Consider the following 24,078-nt stretch of genomic DNA (forward strand, 5'->3'; position numbering starts at 1 on the left):
CTACATAGTGTAAGGCATTAATGATCTATTGGTGCATCGTTGATTATTTATAAAAACCTTATGGCATAATAAACATTACAACTAATAATGATGAAATCATTATTCTTCATTAATGGGTCATAGCATGTTTAATGAGCATTTTTGTTGTTTATAAAGTCACTGAGTAAGTGAGGTTAAATCTTTCAACAAGATGAAGACATTAGACTCATGAATATTAAAACCACCAACAATTTAAAGTGATCATAATTCAGGGTTATTTCACCCACAAACTCTGCAAATTCCATTTAAAAATCTTAGTGGTAGATCAGAGTGCACAGCACAGTATAAATGTCGACATTGGAAACTGGATTTGAAAACAGTTGCTAACCCCCACCTCTGCCAGTAGTGCAAAGGGAGCTGAAAACAGACAAGAGAAGGTAGTTGTAAGAATAGGCTGGACTCACCAGCACTAAGACAAGCATCTGTGGGAAACATAAAATCCTGTGAGGTGAAGAATTCATTTAACAGAAAAGCCTTGTTTGTTAATGATCTACCATTAATAAAAGTCAAATGAAATATCCTCTCCTCATATTCTAGTGGGGTGGCTTAGTGGGCGAAGATTCCCATAATCTTCATTTGCCTTGGAAGAAGAGTCTCCACTGACAAGTTCAGTAGAGCCGGATAGACAGGTTAGATCCATCGAAGCTCCAGTTATAACAGAGAAGATGGAGAAGACTGAAGGAATACTTTGAAGAACTCATGAATGTAGAAAATGACAGAGAAGATGGAAGGGGAAAAGTAAGGAAGTGCAGAGGATTAGTAGGGAGGAAGTGAGTGCAACTGATAAGCAGATGAAGAGTACAAAGGCAGCTGGTCCTGATGTCACATCAGTGGAGGTATGGAGATGTCCAGAAGAGAGGGCAGTGGGCCTTTTAGTCACATTGTTTAACACAAGCCTGAGGAATGGAGAACTGTATTGGTGCAGATTTTCAAGATCAAGTGTGAAACGTAGAGCTGTAGTAACAGTGATGAAACTGATGAGCCATAACATGAAAATATGGGAAACAGCTGTTGAAGCTAAGTTGAGAAGGGCGGTGATAATTAGTGAGCAAGCAGGATGGAGTGATGGCTAGAAGAGCATTGCAGATGTGATATTTGCTTTGAGAGTGTCGATGAAAAGGGTAGAGAACGTCAGAATTGAATGCAATTCAATTTAATATAAATTTGAACAATACTGGGAAATCAAAGTAATATAGTTATACAATTAAAAAGGACTTTGGGGAATTATCTGCAATATGTACCTCTTAAAAAGTGCAATGTCTTGGGGCACTCTCATATTTATTTCCTGTGAAGTGAGAGTGAACACAATGAGATGTGAAGTGAAGTTCTGACCTTCAGTTCTAAGGTCAGAACTTAGTAACCTTGGGGGATACTCCCACTGGGTTTAAATCTGGGACTCTTCGCCATTTAACCTTAGAACTGAAGAAGCTTCTCGGATGAGAGGTGAAACGTCTTCAAGGAACTTAAAGAAGTCCAGTCGCTTTTCTTTCCAAGCTCCTTAGACCACCTGCTGTTAAATTAGTTTCTTCTACCAAAATAAATAATAACAAAATTAGACTTTGATATTTGAATATTCCTTATTAAGACCTGAATATTCAATGTGCGGTCCTAATTTTTTCATTACAGTGCATTTGTTACCAACAGATGACTGCAAAAATAAACTGAATTTGATAAAAGCATATAATGCAAATGTATATTTCATTAGTGGCATACTACTTGGTACAGGCATGAACTATAAGGCTACGTTCACACTGCAGGCGAAAGCGCATCAAATCCGATTTTTTTGAGCCCTATGCGACCCATATCCGATCATGGTTGACAGTGTGAAATGGCACAAATCCGATATTTTCAAATCCGACTGGGTCATTTCGTATGTGGTACTGAATCCGATACATATCTGATGTTTTAGAAAGCGACTGCCTGTTTGAACGGTCATGTCGCATTAAATCCGTCTTTTACGTCACTGACACAAGACAGATGCCAATTATCAGCGCCCGGAGAAGACACATGACCTCCTGGCCATCCAGTGTAGATGTCAGTGAAACTGTTGGGAAGACAACGTTGGAGAAACGTGAACATTTTATTTGTACTGTATAATCTGCAGATTCTGACAGAAATCTGCAACTATCCTTTGAAGCACCGCTCCTCTCTAAAACAGCAATAAGGATCATTATTAGGCCATATGTAAATAACAAAATAACTTTATAACTTAAAGCAAAATTGGGAAACGTAAAGTCCGAAACAAGTCTTTATATTAAGGGCCATCAGTCAAACAATATTGTTTGGTCTGGGTCTAAACAGAGCGCGTTGTGTGTGACGTCTTCTTTTGCGCATGCGGGCCGCTATTGAGGGTTCACACTAGAGCGCGTTTGCTGATCACATTTTATCTGTAGTGTGAACAAGCAGACAAAAAAATCGGATTTGATCAAAAAATCTGAATTGAGCATTAAGACCTGCAGTGTGAACGTAACATAAGATATACTATGTATCGTTTAAGAATTGCTTGTAAAATTGTAATTGTCTCTAAAGCAAAGGGGCAGTAATTGTTTCACTGTAATTTTATTATACTTTTTTTTCTAAATTAAACAGGAAACAGACCAAAGGCCAGCATCAGTGCTGACAGTAGAGTCTTTCTAGAAGGTGATACAGTCACCCTGACTTGCTCTGTGACACCATCTACACTGGTTGGAGTTACTACTGGTACAGAGGCAAGAAAACCTCAGAAACACTGACGATGGCAGAAGTTGTTCTCCACTCAGATGGACAAATCGGTGTATCACAGGAAGGAGACTATTGGTGAGAGGAGGACGAGGCAACAAAATTTACTACACAGACTACAGTGATGTGATCAGTATTAAAAAAACTGGTGAGTCATGGTGAAATTTCCTCATTTATTTAATTATGGAAGATGTTAAAAAGTCATTAATAGTTTTTGTTGTTATTTTTTTTTATCTGCTTAACAGTTAGAAACAGGCCTGCTGTGACTCTGCATCCAAACTGGCCTGAGGTATATAGAGGAGAGACAATCACTTTGAAATGTGAGATCCAGGAGGAGACACTGAGTGGGATTATGAGTGGGCAACAAGCAGCTCACATCAACCTCCAAACCAAAATGAATACAAGATTAACTCTGTTTCTGCATCACACTATGGGCACTACTGGTGTAAGGGCAGAATGAGAAGTGCACAACAGAATTCAACAATGTGGAGTGCATCCTTTGAACTAAAGATAGTTTATGGTGAGTGAATTATAAATGTAATGTGAATTGTATGCTTGCATTTATTAACAGACGATCTGCCCTTAAGGTTCTTGTTCTTGATCTCACTCTGAAAATATATTTTCCCAACAGAACGTCATCCTGTCCTCACTGTGTCTCCATCATGGCTGAGTCCTGGAGCCTCAGTAACTCTGAACTGTGAGGTTGAACATCCGTCTGCAGGATGGAGCTTCTACTGGTATAAACTTATTAAACAGGAGTCAGGCATGTATCACCCCTACCTCTATTACCCCTATGACTATTACTCCAGACACAGACACCGGATTCATCATAATAGAATTAATCGCCTCTACAAGTATGAATTATTACCTGGAAGCATCAGTGGGACTGCACAGGACTCCTACATCATTCATGGACAGACACACACAGCAGGATATGTGTGCAGAGCTGGAAGAGGAGACCCAGAGTATCACACTGATCACAGTCAACCAAAGTTTGTCTGGTCTGCAGGTCAGTGTTTTTGCTCCTAATTTAAAAAGGAAAAAAATAAGTGTTATTATTGCATTCACAGTCTTCAATCTATTAATCTATCAAGACAAAAATGACAGTTCTTGTTTTTCCTCTAGATGTAAATTCAGCAGCCTCTCTCACAGTCAGTCCTAACAGTGTGCAGCACTTCATTTATGATTCAGTATCTCTGAATTGTTCTGGAAACTCTTCTCAGTGGAGAGTTATGACATTTACTCAGGACGGCTATCTGAGAGAACTCCGGGAATGTGGAAACCGGGGGATAATGACTGAATCCACATGCAACATAGATCTTCACTGGTTCCTCCGGTACCAAGATGCTGTGTCCTGGTGTGAGTCTGAATCAGGACGACAAGAATCAACATCCACGACATGAGTTGAATTCAATCTAAAATGGACGCTGTGTAAAATATAAATTAGAAAGTAAAACATGTCTAGTGTAAGCTTAAAATGAGAAAGTGTATAAGCAAGAAATAAGTCATTTTGAAGTGTGGCAGCAACGATCACAAATAAAGGACAGGCCACATTTACCACTGGCACCCACTATGTTTAACAACATCTATAAACTCGGGGACTGTAGAACCAGTTGCGGACTTTGGGAGAGCAATATTATCCCATGTATTCTGATAGAGGCTTATACTGCTCAACAATCCTGGCTTCTTTTTCATTTTGTGATACACAAATAGTTTTCAAATGGTGAAGAGACTGGGACTCCAGGCAGCCCAGTCAGCTTCTTACTCTTCAAATAAGCATAGCTTTCATGAAAGAATCATCTGGAGAGAGCATATTGCTCAAAATCTCATAACTTTTCAACATTAATGGTGCTTTGTCAATGAGCACAAAACTCAATTCCATAGTATATAAGCACCTTAAACCATCAAGATCAACTTAGAACTGAGCCCTAATAGACAGCGTGGATGGATCTTCTTCTTAGTGCAGGGTGGGCATTATGTATTTAAAAAAGAATTCAAATTATGATTAATCGAAAAGAAAAAATTTTCGTGTATTCTGGTTCATTCAAAGAGTTTTGACCAACACACAACCGAGAGAGGAAAGAAGAATACTCTTTAATGAAAGCCAAGATAACCAGAAATGTTTTTGTCAATTAAAAAATTGAATACTTGTTAAAATAAGAAATCCAGCCACTGGACAGAAAGAAAAGAAACTAATCACGCTGTATTACGGGCCAGTCAAAGATGGATCTGATGGTTTAAGGTCTTGTGAATGGAATATGAGTTTTGTGGCTCATCTGAAAAGGCACCATTAATGTTGAAAAGTATATAGAGATTTTAGAGCAAAATATGCTCTCATCCAGATGACTTCTTTCATGAAAGGCCTTGCTTATTTGAAGAGTACAGAAGCTGAACTGGGCTGCCTGGAGTCCCAGTCTTTCACCATTTGAAAACAATTTGTGTATCACAAAATGACAAAGAAGACCCAGGATTGTTGAGCAGCTATAAGCCTCTATCAGAAAACTATGGGATAATATTGCTCTCCCAAAGGTCCAGCAGCTGGTTTCTACAGTCCCCAGATGTTTATAGACTGTTGTTAAAATAAGTGGGGATGCTACACAGTGGTAAATGTGGCCCTGTCCCTTTTTTGTGATGCGTTGCTGCCACCACATTCAAAATGACTTATTTCTTGCAATTATACACTTTCTCATTTTAAAAGCTTAAACATAGACACTGTTTTCTTTCTTAATTTATAATTTACACAGCGTCCAAACTCTTTAGAATTAGGGATGTAAAGACCTACAAGGTACAGTGATGTTGATTCCATTGCTGAACAGTCCTGATTCAGACTCACACCAGGACACAGCATCTTGGTACCGGAGGAACCAGTGAAGATCTATGTTGCATGTGGATTCAGTCATTATCCCCCGGTTTCCACATTCCCGGAGTTCTCTCAGATAGCCGTCCTGAGTAAATGTCATAACTCTCCACTGAGAAGAGTTTCCAGAACAATTCAGAGATACTGAATCATAAATGAAGTGCTGCACACTGTTAGGACTGACTGTGAGAGAGGCTGCTGAATTTACATCTAGAGAAAAACAAGAACTGTCATTTTTTTCTTGATAGATTAATAGATTGAAGACTGTGAATGCAATAGTAACACTTATTTTTACCTTTTTGAATTAGGAGCAAAAATACTGACCTCAGACAACAAACTGGTACTGAGATCATGAAACTGGTCCACCCAGCCTGCACACTACCAGCGGTGGTCAGTTAATGGAATTAACAGTCACTGCAGCTACAGATGCTCCAGGTATAATCCTGCTTAGGAGGCGTATTCTAAAATAATGAACCAGCGGGTCGATAAATAGCATAGGGTAAATAGAGGTGGAACAGCCATCCTGTTAATAAGATTATATCAAAGAAAGCCCATCTGCAGACGATTTAACGCAACAGTTAGAGTTACTTGACTCCAGGAACAGCCATAGGGAGACCTAAGGACAGAGTCTTTGGAAAAGTATATGTGAGTGAGATCAAGAACAAACCGTTAAGGGCAGATTCGTTAATAATCAAACATACAATCACTGATACATTTAAATCGATCTCACATATAACGATTTTCAGTTCAGGATCAATCAACATTGGTTGAATTCTGTGGCCACGTCTCATTCTGTTTTCCCTCACAGCATATTCCCATAGTGAGATGCCAAGAAACAGAGTAGTCTTGTATCATTGGTTGAGGGAGTGAGCTTGTGCACTCATAACCAACTCAGTGTCCCCCTGGGAATCAATTTCATGATTTCTCTCCGCCGATACTCAGGCCAGTTGGATGCAGACTCAACAGAGGCCTGTTTCGAAACTGGGTTAAACAGAAAAAATATATAATAACAAAATAAATGATACTTATAACATCCCATAATAAATAAAGGAAATCACCATGACTCCCAGTTTTTATTACGACCTACTGTAGGTGAGTAAATTTGTTTGCGCTCGCCCTCACAGCAATGCCCCGTGATAAGTCCGATTGTCATCTAGTGAGAAAAGAGAACGCCATGGCAGGTTCTGAAGGTTCTTGCCTCTGTAACAGAGAAGTCCAACCACAATGGTGCACAGGCAATCAGTGATGACACTTTCCTAAAGAAACTTACGTCACAACGATCGGCCTTGCTGTTTCGTTAATTAGAAAAAGTAAAATCAGGTGAAACAATTAACAGCTCCTTGCTTTTAGAGACAATTAAATTTACAAAGCAATTCTAAAGGAACTATAATATCTATACGCACTACTGGGCAGGTCTTAATGCTCAAGTTCAGATTTTGATAAATCGCTGTTTTCTCTTTACAGACTCAAATAAAATGTGATAGAAACGCCTCTAACTGTTGAACCCTCAAGCGGCTCGCATGCGCAAAAGACGTACACACAACGCGCTGTTTAGACCCAGAGCAAACAATATTGTTTGACTGATGGTTAATATAAAGACTTCGGACTTTACGTTTCCCAATTTTTGGTTATTTACATAATAATGTAGATAACCTAATAATGATCCTTATTGCTGTTTTAGAGGAGCGGTGCTTCAAAGGATAGTTGCAGATTTCTGTCAGAATCTGCAGATTATACAGTACAAATAAAATGTTCACGTTTCTCCAACGTTGTCTTCCCAACAGTTTCACTGACATCTACACGGGATGGCCAGGAAGCGTTCGCGATGTCTTCTCGGGCGCTGATAATTGGCGTCTGTCTTGTGTCAGTGACGTAAAAGACGGATTTAATGCGACATGACCGTTCAAACAGCAGTCGCTTTCTAAAACATCAGATATGTATCGGATTCAGTACCACATACGAAAGTGACCCAGGTCGGATTTGAAAATATCGGATTTGTGCTGTTCACACTGTCACACCATGATCGGATATGGGTCGCATAGGCTCAAAAAAGTCGGATTTGATGCGCTTTCGCCTGCAGTGTGAACGTAGCCTTATTCAGTAGCACTAAGCCTGTACCAAGTATGTATGTTTGCATCACATATATGAAATATTAACATTTGCAGTTATATGCTTTTATCAAATTCAGTTTATTTTTGCAGTCATCTGTTGGTAACAAATGCACTGTAATGAAAAAATTAGGACCGCACATTGAATATTCAGGTCTTAATAAGGAATATTCAAATATCAAAGTCTAATTTTGTTATTATTTATTTTGGTAGAAGAAACTAATTTAACAGCAGGTGGTCTAAGGAGCTTGGAAAGAAAAGCGACTGGACTTCTTTAAGTTCCTTGAAGACGTTTCACCTCTCATCCGAGAAGCTTCTTCAGTTCTAAGGTTAAATGGCGAAGAGTCCCAGATTTAAACCCAGTGGGAGTATCCCCCAAGGTTACTAAGTTCTGACCTTAGAACTGAAGGTCAGAACTTCACTTCACATCTCATTGTGTTCACTCTCACTTCACAGGAAATAAATATGAGAGTGCCCCAAGACATTGCACTTTTTAAGAGGTACATATTGCAGATAATTCCCCAAAGTCCTTTTTAATTGTATAACTATATTACTTTGATTTCCCAGTATTGTTCAAATTTATATTAAATTGAATTGCATTCAATTCTGACGTTCTCTACCCTTTTCATCGACACTCCCAAAGCAAATATACTCTTGCAAGCCGTCAACATCACTTCCCTCCTGCGTGCTTCGAAATCAGGCCTTCTCACAACTAGCTTAACGCTGTTTCCATATTCATGTTACTTGCTCATCATTTCACACTGTTACACATCTACTTTCACACTTTTGAACTTGAAAGTCGACAATCAGTTCTCCATATCTCAGGTCGGTAAAAAGGAACAAGAGCCACTCCTCGTTTGGAACTCATATTCCACGAACCATAAAAGCGCTAGTAACGACTTAATGGCGTCTATCATTGCACTCACTTCCTCCCTACTAATCCTCTGCACTTCCTAACTTTTCCCCTTCCATCCTCTCTGTCATTTTCTACATTCATGAGTTCTTCAAAGTATTCCTTCAGTCTTCTCCATCTTCTCTGTTATAACTGGAGCTTCGATGGATCTAACCTGTCTATCCGGCTCTACTGAACTTGTCAGTGGAGACTCTTCTTCCAAGGCAAATGAAGATTATGGGAATCTTCGCCCACTAAGCCACCCCACTAGAATATGAGGAGAGGATATTTCATTTGACTTTTATTAATGGTAGATCATTAACAAACAAGGCTTTTCTGTTAAATGAATTCTTCACCTCACAGGATTTTATGTTTCCCACAGATGCTTGTCTTAGTGCTGGTGAGTCCAGCCTATTCTTACAACTACCTTCTCTTGTCTGTTTTCAGCTCCCTTTGCACTACTGGCAGAGGTGGGGGTTAGCAACTGTTTTCAAATCCAGTTTCCAATGTCGACATTTATACTGTGCTGTGCACTCTGATCTACCACTAAGATTTTTAAATGGAATTTGCAGAGTTTGTGGGTGAAATAACCCTGAATTATGATCACTTTAAATTGTTGGTGGTTTTAATATTCATGAGTCTAATGTCTTCATCTTGTTGAAAGATTTAACCTCACTTACTCAGTGACTTTATAAACAACAAAAATGCTCATTAAACATGCTATGACCCATTAATGAAGAATAATGATTTCATCATTATTAGTTGTAATGTTTATTATGCCATAAGGTTTTTATAAATAATCAACGATGCACCAATAGATCATTAATGCCTTACACTATGTAGTTATTATATAATGTTACGCTTGTGCCTTATATAGGCATAATAAAATGAAACGTTCTTACCAGAGACTGTCAGTGTGATGACATCACTCCACTCTGTCACAGCATACAGCTCCTGTTTGTTTTTACCCATACACCTGTAGCTTCCACTGCTGATCACAGAATGCTAGATTTAAGTATCATTTTGCCATAACGTGGTTGATCGGGTTGGCTCCATCATCCACCCCATTCCATTCTAAAGAACTGACACTATGCAGTGTATCTCTCGCACTGAATAGCAGCACTGGCTCCAGACACAACATCTTGTTGGAAACTGTTACAAAACAAAAAGTCTAATTGTCCATAATATCTGGCAGGATACAACATGTAAGCCTAAGAAAATGCTAAACCACTCTTTTAATAGTGCTGGATCACTGTCCTGTGAAGAAAACTTGGTTTTGCTCATCCTCACTGCATATAAATCTCTGGTCCCTGTTGAACAGGACATTGATCTGGCTAAACACCTGATTCTGAAAGACTGAGCACGTCGAACCAGGAGGATGTCCACTCATTGAGCTCCCCACAGAGCAGTGCGTGTTGATTGCTCAGCTGTTATAGTCCTCGCTCAGCAGTAATGTGTGGGTTGGTGTTTTCTGATGGTAGAGAAAGAATAAAGATGTTCTATATGTCAATGAATAAGAGATAGATAGTACTCAAATGATTTACTAATGACTTTGTTAGGAAAGCACACTCCAAGATGTGAAAGAACAATCTCTTTAGTCCCTGCCTAAATTGCCCGTGATGGAAAATGAGCATCGATGGATTTTATCACTAGTGGAGTTGGACATGTGTTCGTCCATTATGCGCCGCAGTGTTGTCGCCTCTGGATCTCACATTTGATGGTGATCATCTCACCGCTGAATATCTGAGTCCAGTTCTGTTGCAGAGTCACAAAGGCCCTGTTGGACACTTTTCATACCGAAAATGAATTAATACAGAAAAGGTTGGTCATCATAAATCTTTGTCCTTTTATTTCTTACAAAAAGTTATCAAACTCACATGTTTTCTGAATGTGATACACTTTGCTGAGGTTTGTGAAGAAAACTGGGTTTCCTCTTCTTCCTCTGCACCGATAGATGCCTTCGTCTGAGACATTAATGAAGTTCTGCAAAGTGTTCGTATTAATTGCTACTTCACGAGAATCTGGTACTTGTCTGAACCAATCATATGTCCAGCCAGCAGAGCCCTGAACAGAGCAGGTCAGTGTCACCGAGCCCCCCACTGGAATAGTTGTCCTGTCTGCTGTTATAGTCGCCGTGGGTCTGAGTGCTGTTTGATAATACATTGTTTTTGTTATTTATGCTTTTTTTTTTTCTGGGAAAAACTCAACGTTAACAATTTCTCATAATATGTAGAATAAAAGGCTGAAGTAATTCCTCAAGGCAGCATCTCATGTGACCAGTTCTTCTCACGTCTCTCATACATCATACTATATAAAACATACACTATGCTGTAATGCACCAAAGTTCACACTGCTTCCTAATTTGGTGTCATCTTCACCAGTTTTCACAACGCTCAGCTGAAAGTTACATCGTACTTGACATATTTACTTCCTGCTACAATTTCAGCCTTAACAGGTCGACTCTGAGTTTGTAACCTAGCAGGAAATGTCTGCTTAATGCTACTGTCCACTCCCTGCTGTGCAGAGATCATTATATCAACAAGAATAAAAGAAAAATACTAAACAGAAACTTTGGAATAACATAAACTGAAACTCTGATGCTGGAGTGGCACATTTTATACAGCTGCTACTTGTCAATGAAAGTCTAATAAATATGATACAGTAGCTTACCTGATATGGACAGAGTCAGGTTATTACTCCGTTTTGTAAAATCTGTCAAGCCATTGCGGCGACCAATACATTGATAATTCCCACTCAGCTCTGCTGTCAAGTAAAGTGAGTAGGAGCTACTTTTAGTTAAGCTGATCATTTCTTGATCATTCCAGTTGAATTTGTAAAGCCAGTCAGTGGCATTTCCCTCTCTCATGTCACAGATGAAGGTTACAGACTCTCCAGCAAATAAATGGGACACGTTTGGTTTAAGGCTCAGCTCAGCATCTAAAATCCAACATGAACATAAACACACAGAAAAAGTTCAGACCAGATTTTGTCTTAATGCAGAGGAAGATTTCTCACTTTACAAGCAATTATTAATTTATTTTTAATATAATTTGCAAAAATGAAGAAAAAACAAGAATGTTATTCACACATCAATCCATAGAAAAATAAAAAAGGAAGAAAGCTGTTCACTTACCTTGAGCGTCTCCACAGCAGAGGGTAATATTCAGCACTGTAACATATCATTCAATCATCAGTGGTCACATGTCGCAAATAAAAGCCTTTTTAATGAATAGAATTTTACCAGTAGTATCAATAGTTGGACAAACATTTAGCACTCAATATAGTTCAGTCTTTATCGGTCAAATAAAGTAAGTTACTTATACTCACAGAATAAGGACAGCACGCTGAGCACAGTGAGCCCCATCCTCAAAGAGTAAAGCTTACTGCATCCTGACAACAAAACGAACAGAAGGAAGAAATCAGAAAGTGAGAAATAGTAATTGTATCACCTGAGTTAGGAAAAGAATTTTGGCTGACGTTTTCGTATTGTCACCTCACTGCTACGATTCTTTAGCCACATGAGAACGGAGGACAAGATTATATTTAACTGTGACAAGTCCTGTTACGGGAAGTAGAAGGTGACATGTAAACTACACTGCCGAAACTCAAATTGAACGAATAACAGAAATAATGTATTGGAAAGTGATTTGGTCGAGTATTGAAGATCACCAAAGTCTACCTAACGGTTAATTAAAAAGCAAATCAAAGAAGAAAAAATGGAACCATACTATCCTGTTAATCAGGACATCTTAAAATCGGGTTACATGACAGAGGTACAATAAAGTGCAATACTGAAGTGCCCCCGCGAACTCACACCGGCAAACGCAGGACTCGCTAATCTGTTCATAGTGCATCCTATGAGGATTAGTGGGTGCGTTGCTGCATGCTGCATCAGCAAGGCAGGAACCTGTAGTGGGTCCCACCCACAGACAGACACACATGCACAGAAGAGAGAGAGAGATAGGGAGAAAAACTAAACTTGGAGCAGGAAGTTTAGGAGGACTAGGGGACCATGACACTGACGGTTAGCATGTGGTTGATGAGCTCAACTTCTTTTTCACACCTTGCAATGTGCTGCTAGATCAGGGCTTTGACATCATCTCAGACATTGAGATTTATACATATGCAAACAAACTTCTTTATATATTTATAATGCATTCAGGAAAGACGTGCAATTAAAAATGCTATACAGTTAAAGATCAACAGGGTTTATAAAAGTATTACAGCATCTGACACTCCTGTGGTTTTGAATAAAAAGTCCGCTGTTGTGTTTTTTTATATATATAAATGAGGAAGTGTAGAGTGAAATGTTAGAAAATAGTTGCTTCATGCAAGACAGTGGAATAAAGGTCTTTGCATTAAAAAACTACAACTAAGATACTGAAATATATGAGTTATTTCACCTACTAGGAAATCAGAATGACAAATGGAACAACATAGTCAGCCATTGCGTGGCAGATTTGTCAGTGAAACTCATCCCACGACCAGAATTCTCAAACAAAAATACCACATTTTATGTTCAAAATTAAATGTCATGCACAGTAGCAGACGAATACAGGTTAGAAAAGTACAGCTGTAACATATGCAGTGTTAACTCTTAAAGACAAAAATACTACATGGCACAGATAAATATTTGTTGCTCAAACATCAAAACTTGACACTTGACATAACAAGACTTAAGCAAGATGAGTGAAAAAGAGGAACAAAATATAACTAACTATGACCAGGAAGAAAACCCAGATAACTAAAACTAAGTGCAGAGAATATAAATTCAATTAAACGAACTAGTAATAAAATCTTTAAGTTAGCAAATACAAAACTCAAAATGCAACATCAAAAGAATACAATATACCAAAGTCACCCAAGCTGGTTGTACCTCAGTATCTAGTGATTTATTTGTGTTTGACTGCTCCTCACATATATGTTTCTAGTATGTTTGTATTTTAAAATGTTGTTATATTTGAAGCTGAAAGTTATTAACAATTATTTGTTAGCTCCCACTGACAATTTACCCAAAACCATGTGCTTTGATGATAGCACTTTACTGAGGTCGCAAGATTGTTAATCGGAGATTTTTTCCCCTTCAAAAGCACACTTGGAGCAAAGCTATAACTAGGCTCAATAGACACTTGGTGTACTGTATAATGCTTTCAGGTAGTGATGGCCCGCTTGAAGCTGCAGCTCCGGTGCGTGTGTCAAAAAAATCAACACACTGCTTCAGAAGCACTGTGTCGAAGCTTGATTCGTTTGGCCAGAGTCACGTGATCAGTGACGTCCGAAGCTTCATTTAGAACCTAACTGCTTCGGTATCTGATTCAATGGTTTATAAGGAAGCGAATCATTCACGGGATTTGTGGAGTGTTTTGATGGTGACAGATAGCGAACCACTGATCATTCCACTGAGAGATTTGGAGCCAGCGAGGAAGAGAGGAGGTTCTGTTGTGTGGGAGTATTTTTAGTTGATTTTTGTCAGTCGGGTGGGTTTTCCAGCTTTGTGTTCTGGCTTTGCTTTTGTTTTGTGCGTGTTTATTTTATCTGAAAACGGGGAAAAAGGTAAAATGTCAAAAATCTGCTTCCATAATATAAATATCATTAAATAACTTTAGAAAAACTTCCACTTGACTCTTTACATGTAATGTTGTAAAAATATATATTTTATTGTTTAATTAATCTGAAAATGTTAGTCTGCCAAATGTGCAGCAATTGAATTTATTTATTCTCTTTAGCTGATAGTTGGTGGGGCCCAGGTAGACTGTATAACTGCATCTCTACCAGTTTCTCTGCACTCCAGCCTCCTCTGGGCCATGTGAAGGGATTTTCCTTAAGGCAGGATAAATGATCTCCACGAAAAGGAACAGGTTCGGCCATCGCACACTAGAATTTGCAATTTCATAAGCATTTTTCCTTTCCATTTCACAATCAATTCTACCCCCAGGTCAAAAATATGTCTGGGAAAATTTCCCTAATATAATATTATTTATAAATACACCTGTCTAGCGATTAATTGCATAAGTGCATGGAGGCAGGACCTCAGAGCAGAAGCATACTCCATAATGTGTTGTACATTATTATATGTATATATTATATGTAACGTGGTATTTTTCAATTATTGTATTTACTAACATCAAGAAGTCACAAGCAAAGGAAGACCACACCATGGTGCATGTTTAAACAAGGAGAGTTTACTGGTCAAAACTATTTATTAAACAAATAAAACACATTTTTTTAACCACCAAAAAATACACGTTCAAAGCAACACAACGGAGGCCCAATATCAGACAGGATTCCACTCTGTAGAGTGGGCAATCATAATGAAGCGGTTGGTTTTATTTTGTGGATTCAAGCTGCTCTTCATATTTTTGGCCACCAGATGTCACCAGAGAGGACTGTGTTGAAAAGCTTCGAGTAATGAACCGTTTTTATACAAGCTTCAATGTTCAAGAAACATGACCTGTGTTGTGGCTATTTTTGTTGAATGCTTTTGGAAAGTGATTGGTTTATTAGTTTATGGACCCTCCCATTAATTAAGAGATTAAGAGCACCCGGGATGGGTGTGGTAAAGAGGTTTTTGTTTTGTTTGCCAAATGTCAGATGGGAGGACGGGAGGGTTAAAAAATGATTTTTTGACCACTTTTGAATTTTTAAAGAAAATTAAGTTAACTTTCGTTTAAGTTTTAAGAAGTTATTTGGCTGATTTCTGTTTATAATTTTGCACGAAATAAACGACATATGATTTTTAAACAATGGAGTCAGAAGTGCGTTCTAAAACAAACCTCCCGTTGCCACCCATGGCCTTTTCTTGGACTTTTTTGGTGTTTGGAAAGTAAAAGGCCGCGACAGGACTGTGTTGAAAAGCTTCGAGTAATGAACCGTTTTTCAATACAAGCTTCAGTGCTTCAGAAAGCTTCATTTGGCCATCACTACTTTCAGGTTAACCCTAGCTGTACGACAATATTAGATTGGTGGCGATGTCATGGATCGGCAGAATGATAGACCCACTCACAGACGGGTTTGTTCACATGTGAATAGAAACAGACAAAGCAGCTGGTGAATCTCTAATGCAGGGGTGACTAACTTCAGTCCTCGAGGGCCGCTGTCCTGAAACTTATAAATGTGTCCCTGCTGCAACACACCTGAATAAAATTAGTAGGTCATTAGCAAGAAATTATTGAACTCGACTGCATGCTGAGGTTACAACCCCTAACCCCAGGGTGTCGAACTCCAGGCCTCGAGGGCCGGTGTCCTGCAGGTTTTAGATATCGCCCTGGGTCAACACACCTGAATCAAATGATTAGTTCATCACTAGGCCTCTGGAGAACTTCAGGACATGTTGAGGAGGTAATTTAGCCACTTGAATCAGCTGTGTTGCAGGACACTGGCCCTCGAGGCCTGGGGTTTGACACCTGTGCCCTAATGACTAGTTGTTTGACATTTCTAAATTTGATTACCCTGAGCTTTGCTTTCTCACTTTATCTCGACTTTCTGTCTTTGTTGGAGTCTTGCTGGATTACAATAAATGTAATTTTACAATTACATTTATTGTAAAATTACATTTTACAATAAATGTAATTGTTTGGAATAATTTACTTCTTAAAGCAATTTTATTGCACCACATTCATTCACTCATGAGCTGCTGTGACATGAATCAAATGGCTGAATTGCCACCTCAGCATTCTTTCAAGTTCTAGTCTCTTGCTAATGACCTATTAATTTTATTCAGGTGTGTTGCAGCAGGGACACATGGAAATGTTTCAGGACAGCGGCCCTCGAGGGCTGGAGTTTGACATCCGTGCATTAGATATTTGGGAATGGCGGTGAAAGTATTGAGGCTTTCCAAGAAAAGCACTGTTGTTTGAAACTCAGGGGCTTGATACACACAGAGAGACTGATTATTCCACTGAAAGACAAACAGAAACTCATATAAGAAAGAAGCAGAGCACATATCTCACTGACACAATAATATGGCAACAGCTGAGTATCTGCTTCCGTCGTAATACTGAGCTTGATTAGAAATGGTGAAGCAGGTGAATCTGATCAGCTGATCCTCTACAGGAGAGCAGCCAATGGGGCAGCAGAGAAAATGAGTGGAGCTCATGTCCACACATGTCCACAAGCACACATACAAACACCAACAGGAGAGAGAGAAAGAGACAAAAGGCAGGCCATCACGAGAGAAATTCGGGGACCACGTCAGGAAACTGTTGGGTGTATCTGGCACAACCTTGTTACCATGGAACTACATGGTAGAACTACAAGGTATTCATGTCAGAGAACAGCAGCATTTAACTTGACAGTGGCACTGCTGCACTAGTGTCTGGATTGGCTCTTTCTATACCTGTGTGGGTTCTCTCAGAGTACGTCTGCTTCGTCCAAACATATGCATGTGAGGTCAATCAGTGATTTGAAATTCCCTGGAGCTGTGAGTGATTTTCTCTTTCCTACTCTGTTGACCCTCTGATAGACTGGTGACCTCTCCAGGTTACACCCTGCCTTGAGAGGTTCAAGCCCCTCTGTGACCGAAGAATATGGAAATTTTAATCTACAGCAAATGGATGGATGAGTAGATGACTCACACTGGGCATGTTGTAGTTGCACAAAAAGAACAGGATATTCCTGAGAAGACCAGTAAGAAATGATAAAGTAATCAAAGGGCTTTTACACTATGAAAGTTATTGAAAACAAAAGTCTACGGGTCTACTTCACTTACGGAGTGCAATAACTTATTGGGTGTTCTTTCTAAGCTGAGACAGTCAAAACTTCATTAGAATATTATTATAATTTTAAATTGATGTACTGTAATTATTAGTGTTTTTATCTATTACCTTTGAATAATCATATCTGCTGTCTAAACACTTTCACAATCCTGCTCCTTTTTTAAAGCCAAGAATTAGACAATCTTTCTATTTTTATAAAATAACTAGATGATGTATTTGTTGTAAAACTGAACAAATAAACAAACAAATAAATACTGTATCACTGAGTGTGTTTGATGAACAAGTACCCTCATCAACACCCAAGGCATCAGCAGTTGCAAGACAGTAATCTGTGTATTTGTTGGTACCTCTGAAGATCAATATCTAGGCTCCTATTTTTAACAGTAGAGTAAATCCTGTAGTCACACTGTACATATAATTATTATTTCTGTCTTTCTCTTCCCATGTACAGCTGTTCATGAACATTCCCCACTCTGAGCCATGTATGATCTGATAGCACTTAACTTACTTTAGTGTTTAGAACACAAACGTTCAAGTCAATTTGAATCAATTTTGTTTATTTAACAACAACTCACAATAATAGCCGCCTCAAAATGCTTTATTTTATAAGATAATCACCTTAAAATAAAAAGTCTGCTTTAAACAAGCACCTGGTAACAGCTGGGAGGAAGAACTAAATCTTACACTGACAGAAACTAAAATATGTGGATGATATCAGCCATGTGTGAATTAGATCTATCTGGAGCAATGAAGCGCAGAAACAAGAAAACAAGAAAAATTGTTTTTCAACAAACAAGACTGTAGATGTAACAATATTTGAGATTAAATATCTTATAGGAAACACATATTCATATAACACAATTGCAGCTCTCCAAGCAGCTTCCATAAAATAAAATTTAAAGTTGATCTTTTCCTAAAGCTGTTAAAAGAAGAAAAGCAACTTTATAGAAAAATGTCAAGTGATGCTTAATTCATGCAGGGGAAGAGAAACATGTATGCTTATCATACACATCAAATGATTTTAGAAACAACACAGGAAACATCTGTAAACATGCACTGCTCAAAAAAAAATTTAAGTAATTATTTTTAATCAGTGTTTAGCATCACATCACTCAAATGTCTATCCTCGATGAAGTAGCAGAAAATGTAGTTAACACTAGGTACAGCAGGGTGAGACGATCCCTGGATGCTACAGAGGTTGTACAGGATGTCCAACTCCTCTAGGATGCCAATTCAGTGCATGCTCAAGAGTCTGTCACCCACTGTCAGACCCTATTGTGCTGTGGGTCTTGGGTTCCTCCTGGTATGATAATGACCACCCTCATGTGTTGAGAGTATGCAGGCAGTTCCTGGAGGATTACGGAATTGATACGACTGACTGGTCCCCACACTCGCCTGACCAAAATCCAACTGGGACATTATGCTTCTCTCCATCTGAAGCTGCCATGCTGCAGCTCAGACTCTCCAGGAGCTCAGATGCCCTGGTCCAGATCTTGGAGGAGATCCCCAGGACACCATTGACTCATTATTCATATGCTCCAAGATTGTCAGGCATGCACACAAGCACATGTTGGCCAAACTGACAACTGAGTATCATTCTGAGTTGGTGCAATGAACATTTGACAAAATGGACAAACCTGCTGCATTATTTTGTCACTTTGATGTGTCTCTGCATTTAGCCCTCTGTAGGTTGTTGACTTTCATTTCCAAATGTTGTTTATTTTTATTTTTTTATTTGCTGTTTATTTATTGAGCAATCTAAATGTAAAAAGACTCTAAAGAGCATCCTGGTCTCAAAGCCAGATCATCAGTTGGTGCTATTATGATGAAAGAAAGTTTGTTTGACTTTATTTTATTTTACAAAACAGTGCATAATCTCATTTTCTCCAATGAGCTCTTTACTTCTAATGGAATTAACTCAGTTTTGTCACTGATCCGGTTGGTTTTGCAGATCTTGTTATTAATCTGAAAGAAATGGTGCAGCACAATTCAGTCATTAAAGGAGATTTAGAACTAAATTTACTCCCTAAAAACTTAAAAACTTTAGTATTTAAGTTCATCGTTACAGCAACATGTAAGCTATTTTATTTCTGCACAGTTACCCAGAGCTGTTTGTGATTTAACTTCAGAATAAACTGTTTCATCAGCTGCTGCAGGAGCTGGTTTTCCTGCAAATAAAGAAATGATTTGTCAAATGTCATTGCAAGTGCCTCTTTGTTCAAAGTGACAACTTGATTTATTTATACGGTTTTCCCTGGTGTGTAAAACGTGTAAAACCCAAAACAAAAGAAATAAGGTACTCATTTTATTACATTACTTACCTTTGTGTCTCTTAGGTTTCGCTTTAGTGTAATAGACCCGTGCGTACAACAGGCTGTCATCTAAAAGAGGATGGACAGATGAGCAGCATTAAAAAATGAGTGGCTTTAATTTCCTTTATATTTTCTGTCAGTTAACACCTACAGTAACTCATCACAGGAACAGACTGAAGGAGATTTTCGCTCTATTGAAGACGAGATTTTATGACAACCTGTTACTGTTAAATCTCATTTCAGTGTCAGATCACTTCAAGCTTCCTCCACCCTGGTTATTAAAGTTGAACTGACCCTGTGTTACACTGGAAGGACCAAGTGTCCAACCTCTTTGTTTTCTTATCTGTGTGCAGCTGATTTCTAAAACTTCAATGTTTAAACATAAATAATCACAGTCTTCATATGTCAATGCTACTGTATCTACTTTACCATTTTGTGTGTCATCATGGTCTTTGATTGATTCATAAACACAAGCATCACCTACAAAAACAAGCCAATGTTAGGTTAAAAATTGAATTTCTTATGTATGGGTTTGATTATCTTCTAAATCAGCAAACTAGAAACAGATATATTGGACCTGGAGTTTAAAAATCATCAGTAAATAAATTAATAAATACAACAACAACAACAACAACAAAACTTGTCATGGATCAGGCTGACCTTGGACAGTAGAGTTATCTTGACTGTGTTGAGCTTCATCCTTGATCATGTGGTTCATTACAGAGCTCTGATTTGTGCTCCGAGTCCTGGTGGAACAAAAAAAACAACAAAAAAACCAAACGTAGTAAACTGATAGATTTAATAAGAAACACAGGATGTAGTTCTAGTACAGGAGAGGGGAGATTTGAACCAACCTGACAAAGAATGAATCTGTAAGAAAAGACAATTACATTTTTTATTGTAACCTGTTGTGGTGCAGAAATATTACATTGAGAGTTCAGGATACATCTGTGATTTTTATTATTTACATCATATTCAGTTTAATATCAGATGGTTAATGGTCTCACCCTTTGACTGTTTGAAGCGACACAAAAGCAGAAGAAGAAGAAGAATCAGTAAAACTCCACAAACGAGTCCAACGATCAAAGGAGTGAGAAATGAAGAGCTTTCAGGTGCTGCTGTAATAATACCAGGCTTTAATTAGATGCATTTAAACAGATTATTAACATAATTCACATGGGAACATTTTAAAATATAGTATTATTTACAATATCACTATTCCTAATAATAACTGAAAATATTCTATTTGTTTTACTATCATATTTCTCTGTGGTGATTATTTACCTGAATAGTGAATAAAAGAAAAAACTTTTGAATTTCACATCACCTGTTTATCATTCCTTTATGAACAAAGTTCTTTAAACCAACAGCATATTTTGATTCATGCAAGTGGTGATAAATTCTGTGAATAGTTTTCTAATTCAAATACATAATGTCAGCTTTACAGAGACAAAAGTATATATCGCTATTTTATCAATTTGTATTTATACTTTAAAGCTCTGTGCTAATATGTTTAAGCTCAGAAGAACATTTACGTTTTTTTGCAGACACTGAATTTTTCAGTAATGATAATTATTATTATAATTATACAGTAGATGATGAGTGAGCATAGAAGTAGATTCACATCTTCATATATTCTGAGTATTGTATAAAAACATAATGAATACTGACAAACGGAAGTATTCACTCTAATCTGTTGAACCCTGGTGTGCACTCTCCCCTCACAGTTGTATTCTGCATCATCGGGTTTTAAAAGCATATTTAACTTCCTGAATTCATTTTTGTTGGAAGTTTGGTCGTTTTCCATTCATACATCCACTAAAGGTGTAAATGTCAGATCATTAACTTTTCACATTTTGTGTTTCTAGAAGAAGAAAAAAACTCACCCCTGCGATCAATCCTGACTGACTGGCTGTCCTCTGTGTAGTAAACTGGGTTTCCTCTTCCTCCTCTGCACCTGTAGAGTCCTTCCTGTGAGACACTGATTTGTCCATTTGAGTGGAAAACTGCATCTTGTGTGGTCAGGGCTTCAGAGGATTTCTCATCTCTGTACCAGTAGTATTTCCATCCAGATGATGATGATGGGTTCACAGAGCAGGTCAGGGTCACACTGCCCCCTACTGGAATGTCTCTCATATCAGAAGTTATTTGGGCCTTTGATTGATCTGCTGTTGAGTTTAAACAAAGACACAAAGAAAATATGAATATATACCCCACATGAGGGATCACACGGCCCTGATGTTGTCTCCATTAATGTTACCTCTTGTAAACCTGCTCTCCAGTTTCCAACAACACAAAGGAAGGAATAAGACTAAACTGAAATGGTATGAGTAATCTTACAGATGCCTATAATGCATTTTAGTATTTTAGTGTTTATATATTTTTTCTGTTTCATTATGATTCTTCTTTGGATTTATAAAATAATACTTGTGCTTATTCTGTGTGATCTTATTACCACAACAGAAGACACAGAACTTCTCACTAATGGAATTTTATAAGTCCCACATCCCACACAGCTGCACAGACAAATTTAATATAGAAACATTTTATTTATGAGATTTTTTTCAAATTTCAGACTTTCATAAAACATTTTCATTTGATTAGATTATTTTTTCATGGTAAGTTTGCTTTGATTAGGGAATAGTCTTCTTCCTACATGATCAGAAGAAACATACCAACATATCTCTGTCTCTATAAACCTCCTGTTGAACACATACACACTAATATCAAAAACTTCCACATCACTGTTTGTTCCATTAATAAAACGAAATGCATTCATTTATCTACCACTGCTCATGCAAAGTTCTTAAATAAAGTGTTTGAAAGCATCAATTTCATGACAAAAAAAGAAAGAAGAACATTTTTCACACAGTTCACCTCAGTTGGCAAAACAAACCAGTCACTAAAAATGTTGATTGATGCAACCAAATCACTCTCTCTCTAGGATGCCTCACCCCACAGTAATGAAACTGAACAAGGAAAATATTGCATTACTTCTTGTAATCACAAAGAAAACTAGTAATTAAAGAAAAAACATTAATCTTACTATCTCTAAATGTTGGCTAATTTAATATCGCTAATATGCTACATCTTCAGCCCACACATTTAGTCCACTTTGTATTTCCACAGACATCACCTCAGTGTTTGTTTGTAATAATAAATTTTTCCATCTTGTCAGTTTTTTTCTGTTTTTGTATTTCTGTCATCATTGTCCTCAGGTGATGGAGCAGCAGGTCAGCATTGGCGTCTCTATACCAGCTGAAAGTTCATGACACAAAGTGGTGACAAACTGTCTACAATGAGGCTACTATCAGCTGCAGCTCTTTGTCTGACTAACAATGTAACATGCTTTGTAGACCATTGAATTCATCCTGTGCTGACCATTATGACATTTGTCAAATGGAGATCACACAACAAACATGACTTACTTGATGCTGACAATGTGAAGGCTTCACTCCACTCTGTTGAAGAATATGAGTCATCTCTGCGTCGACTCTTACACATGTAGTCTCCACTGCTGGACTCAGAAACTCTGAATGTCACATCATTATTGTGTGTCCACTGTGTGGGTGTCCTGGGTCCTCTCCATTCATACTCCCACTCAGTGGTTTCACCTCCTTCCTGCACCTCACATGTCAGAGTGATCGTCTCACCTCTGAATATCTGAGGCCAGTTGGGTTGTTGTTTTACAACAACTTTATTGGAAACTGTTCACACATATTAACAGTTGAGATACAAACAGAAACATGAAATCAACACAGAAAACTTCACATTGTATGTTTGATAATCATGAGTGAATGTATATTTCAAACTAAATGACTGAACTCACTGGTTTTCTCAATGGTGACATCATCACTTCTATCAGTGTAGTAAACTGGGTTTCCTCTTGTTCCTCTGCAGCTGTAGATTCCTCCTTGAGATACTCTGATATCTCTGTTTTGTTGATCTCTGATTTGAACTTCAGAGGTTGTTTGGGTTCGTCTGAACCACTCATATTTCCATCCATCAGAGCTCTGCACAGAGCAGGTCAGTGTCACACTGCCCCCTACTGGTATGATTGTTGTTCCTGCTGTCAGTGTGGCCCAGGGTCTATATACTTTTATAAAAAACAAGGAGTGAAAATAAAAGTGATTCAGTATAAGAGCATAGACACATTTTAAAAAGCTACATTTTACTAAAGAATGCTTTAATGTTATGCAGTTTCCCAGTTAGAACAAAATCACTACCCTTCGTTATTATATGACTATTGCTTTTGTCTTTGTTCCCAGTAATGTAAGAGGTTTGAATATTTATTTGTCCCTGTCTCAGCAGGGAGATAATCGTAATGTAACTCTTGCTGTAGATCTTAAAATAAACGCACTGTTTGTCCATTCTATGGCCTGGAAACGTCACATTAATGTAAACTTATACAGTTCTCTGATGAAGGATACACAATGAT

The 24,078-nt window shown here is 38.1% G+C and overlaps 3 protein-coding genes across 3 annotated transcripts in view; 1 reads left to right on the forward strand and 2 right to left on the reverse strand.

The window, feature by feature from the left end:
- Positions 1-4,160, forward strand: part of LOC106632651 — a 7,261-nt gene extending 3,101 nt beyond the window's left edge. Inside the window, 4 exon segments of the mRNA XM_042216451.1 lie at positions 3,007-3,089; positions 3,092-3,277; positions 3,389-3,766; positions 3,883-4,160. Coding sequence (XP_042072385.1) covers positions 3,007-3,089; positions 3,092-3,277; positions 3,389-3,766; positions 3,883-4,160 — 925 coding nt within the window.
- Positions 4,161-10,291: 6,131 nt separating this feature from the next.
- On the reverse strand, positions 10,292-11,978 carry LOC121811848 (neural cell adhesion molecule 2-like). Its single transcript, XM_042216452.1, has 5 exons — positions 11,942-11,978; positions 11,748-11,783; positions 11,285-11,551; positions 10,492-10,761; positions 10,292-10,401 (listed from the first exon to the last, which is right to left on the reverse strand). The coding sequence occupies exons 1-5, from the start codon at positions 11,976-11,978 to the stop codon at positions 10,292-10,294; spliced, it is 720 nt and encodes a 239-aa protein (XP_042072386.1).
- Positions 11,979-17,700: 5,722 nt separating this feature from the next.
- On the reverse strand, positions 17,701-23,754 carry LOC121813031. Its single transcript, XM_042216453.1, has 10 exons — positions 23,470-23,754; positions 23,069-23,347; positions 21,527-21,808; positions 20,648-20,758; positions 20,495-20,510; positions 20,301-20,386; positions 20,070-20,120; positions 19,650-19,709; positions 19,431-19,496; positions 17,701-19,293 (listed from the first exon to the last, which is right to left on the reverse strand). Exons 2-10 carry the CDS (start codon positions 23,142-23,144, stop codon positions 19,289-19,291), a joined length of 753 nt encoding a protein of 250 aa, XP_042072387.1. The 5' UTR covers positions 23,145-23,347; positions 23,470-23,754; the 3' UTR covers positions 17,701-19,288.
- Between the last annotated feature and the right edge of the window lie 324 nt (positions 23,755-24,078).

The sequence above is a fragment of the Haplochromis burtoni genome, unplaced genomic scaffold, assembly GCF_018398535.1.
Source record: "Haplochromis burtoni strain Fernald_Lab_line unplaced genomic scaffold, NCSU_Asbu1 Contig_1061, whole genome shotgun sequence".
Classification (NCBI taxonomy): Eukaryota; Metazoa; Chordata; class Actinopteri; order Cichliformes; family Cichlidae; genus Haplochromis; species Haplochromis burtoni.

Bases quoted from the DNA above. Each gene is read 5' to 3' on its own strand.
- LOC121813031 (XM_042216453.1), bottom strand. From the start codon at position 23,144: ATGTGTAAGAGTCGACGCAGAGATGACTCATATTCTTCAACAGAGTGG. The intron at 21,809-23,068 runs GTAAGTCATGTT...TAAACTCAACAG, and splicing joins CTTCACATTGTCAGCATCAA to CAGATCAATCAAAGGCCCAA. The intron at 19,710-20,069 runs GTAAAGTAGATA...ATCCTCTTTTAG, and splicing joins CCATGATGACACACAAAATG to ATGACAGCCTGTTGTACGCA.
- LOC121811848 (XM_042216452.1), bottom strand. From the start codon at position 11,978: ATGGGGCTCACTGTGCTCAGCGTGCTGTCCTTATTCT. The intron at 11,552-11,747 runs GTAAGTGAACAG...GTTGGATTTTAG, and splicing joins CTGCTGTGGAGACGCTCAAG to ATGCTGAGCTGAGCCTTAAA. The intron at 10,402-10,491 runs GTGAGTTTGATA...CGGTATGAAAAG, and splicing joins GTATCACATTCAGAAAACAT to TGTCCAACAGGGCCTTTGTG.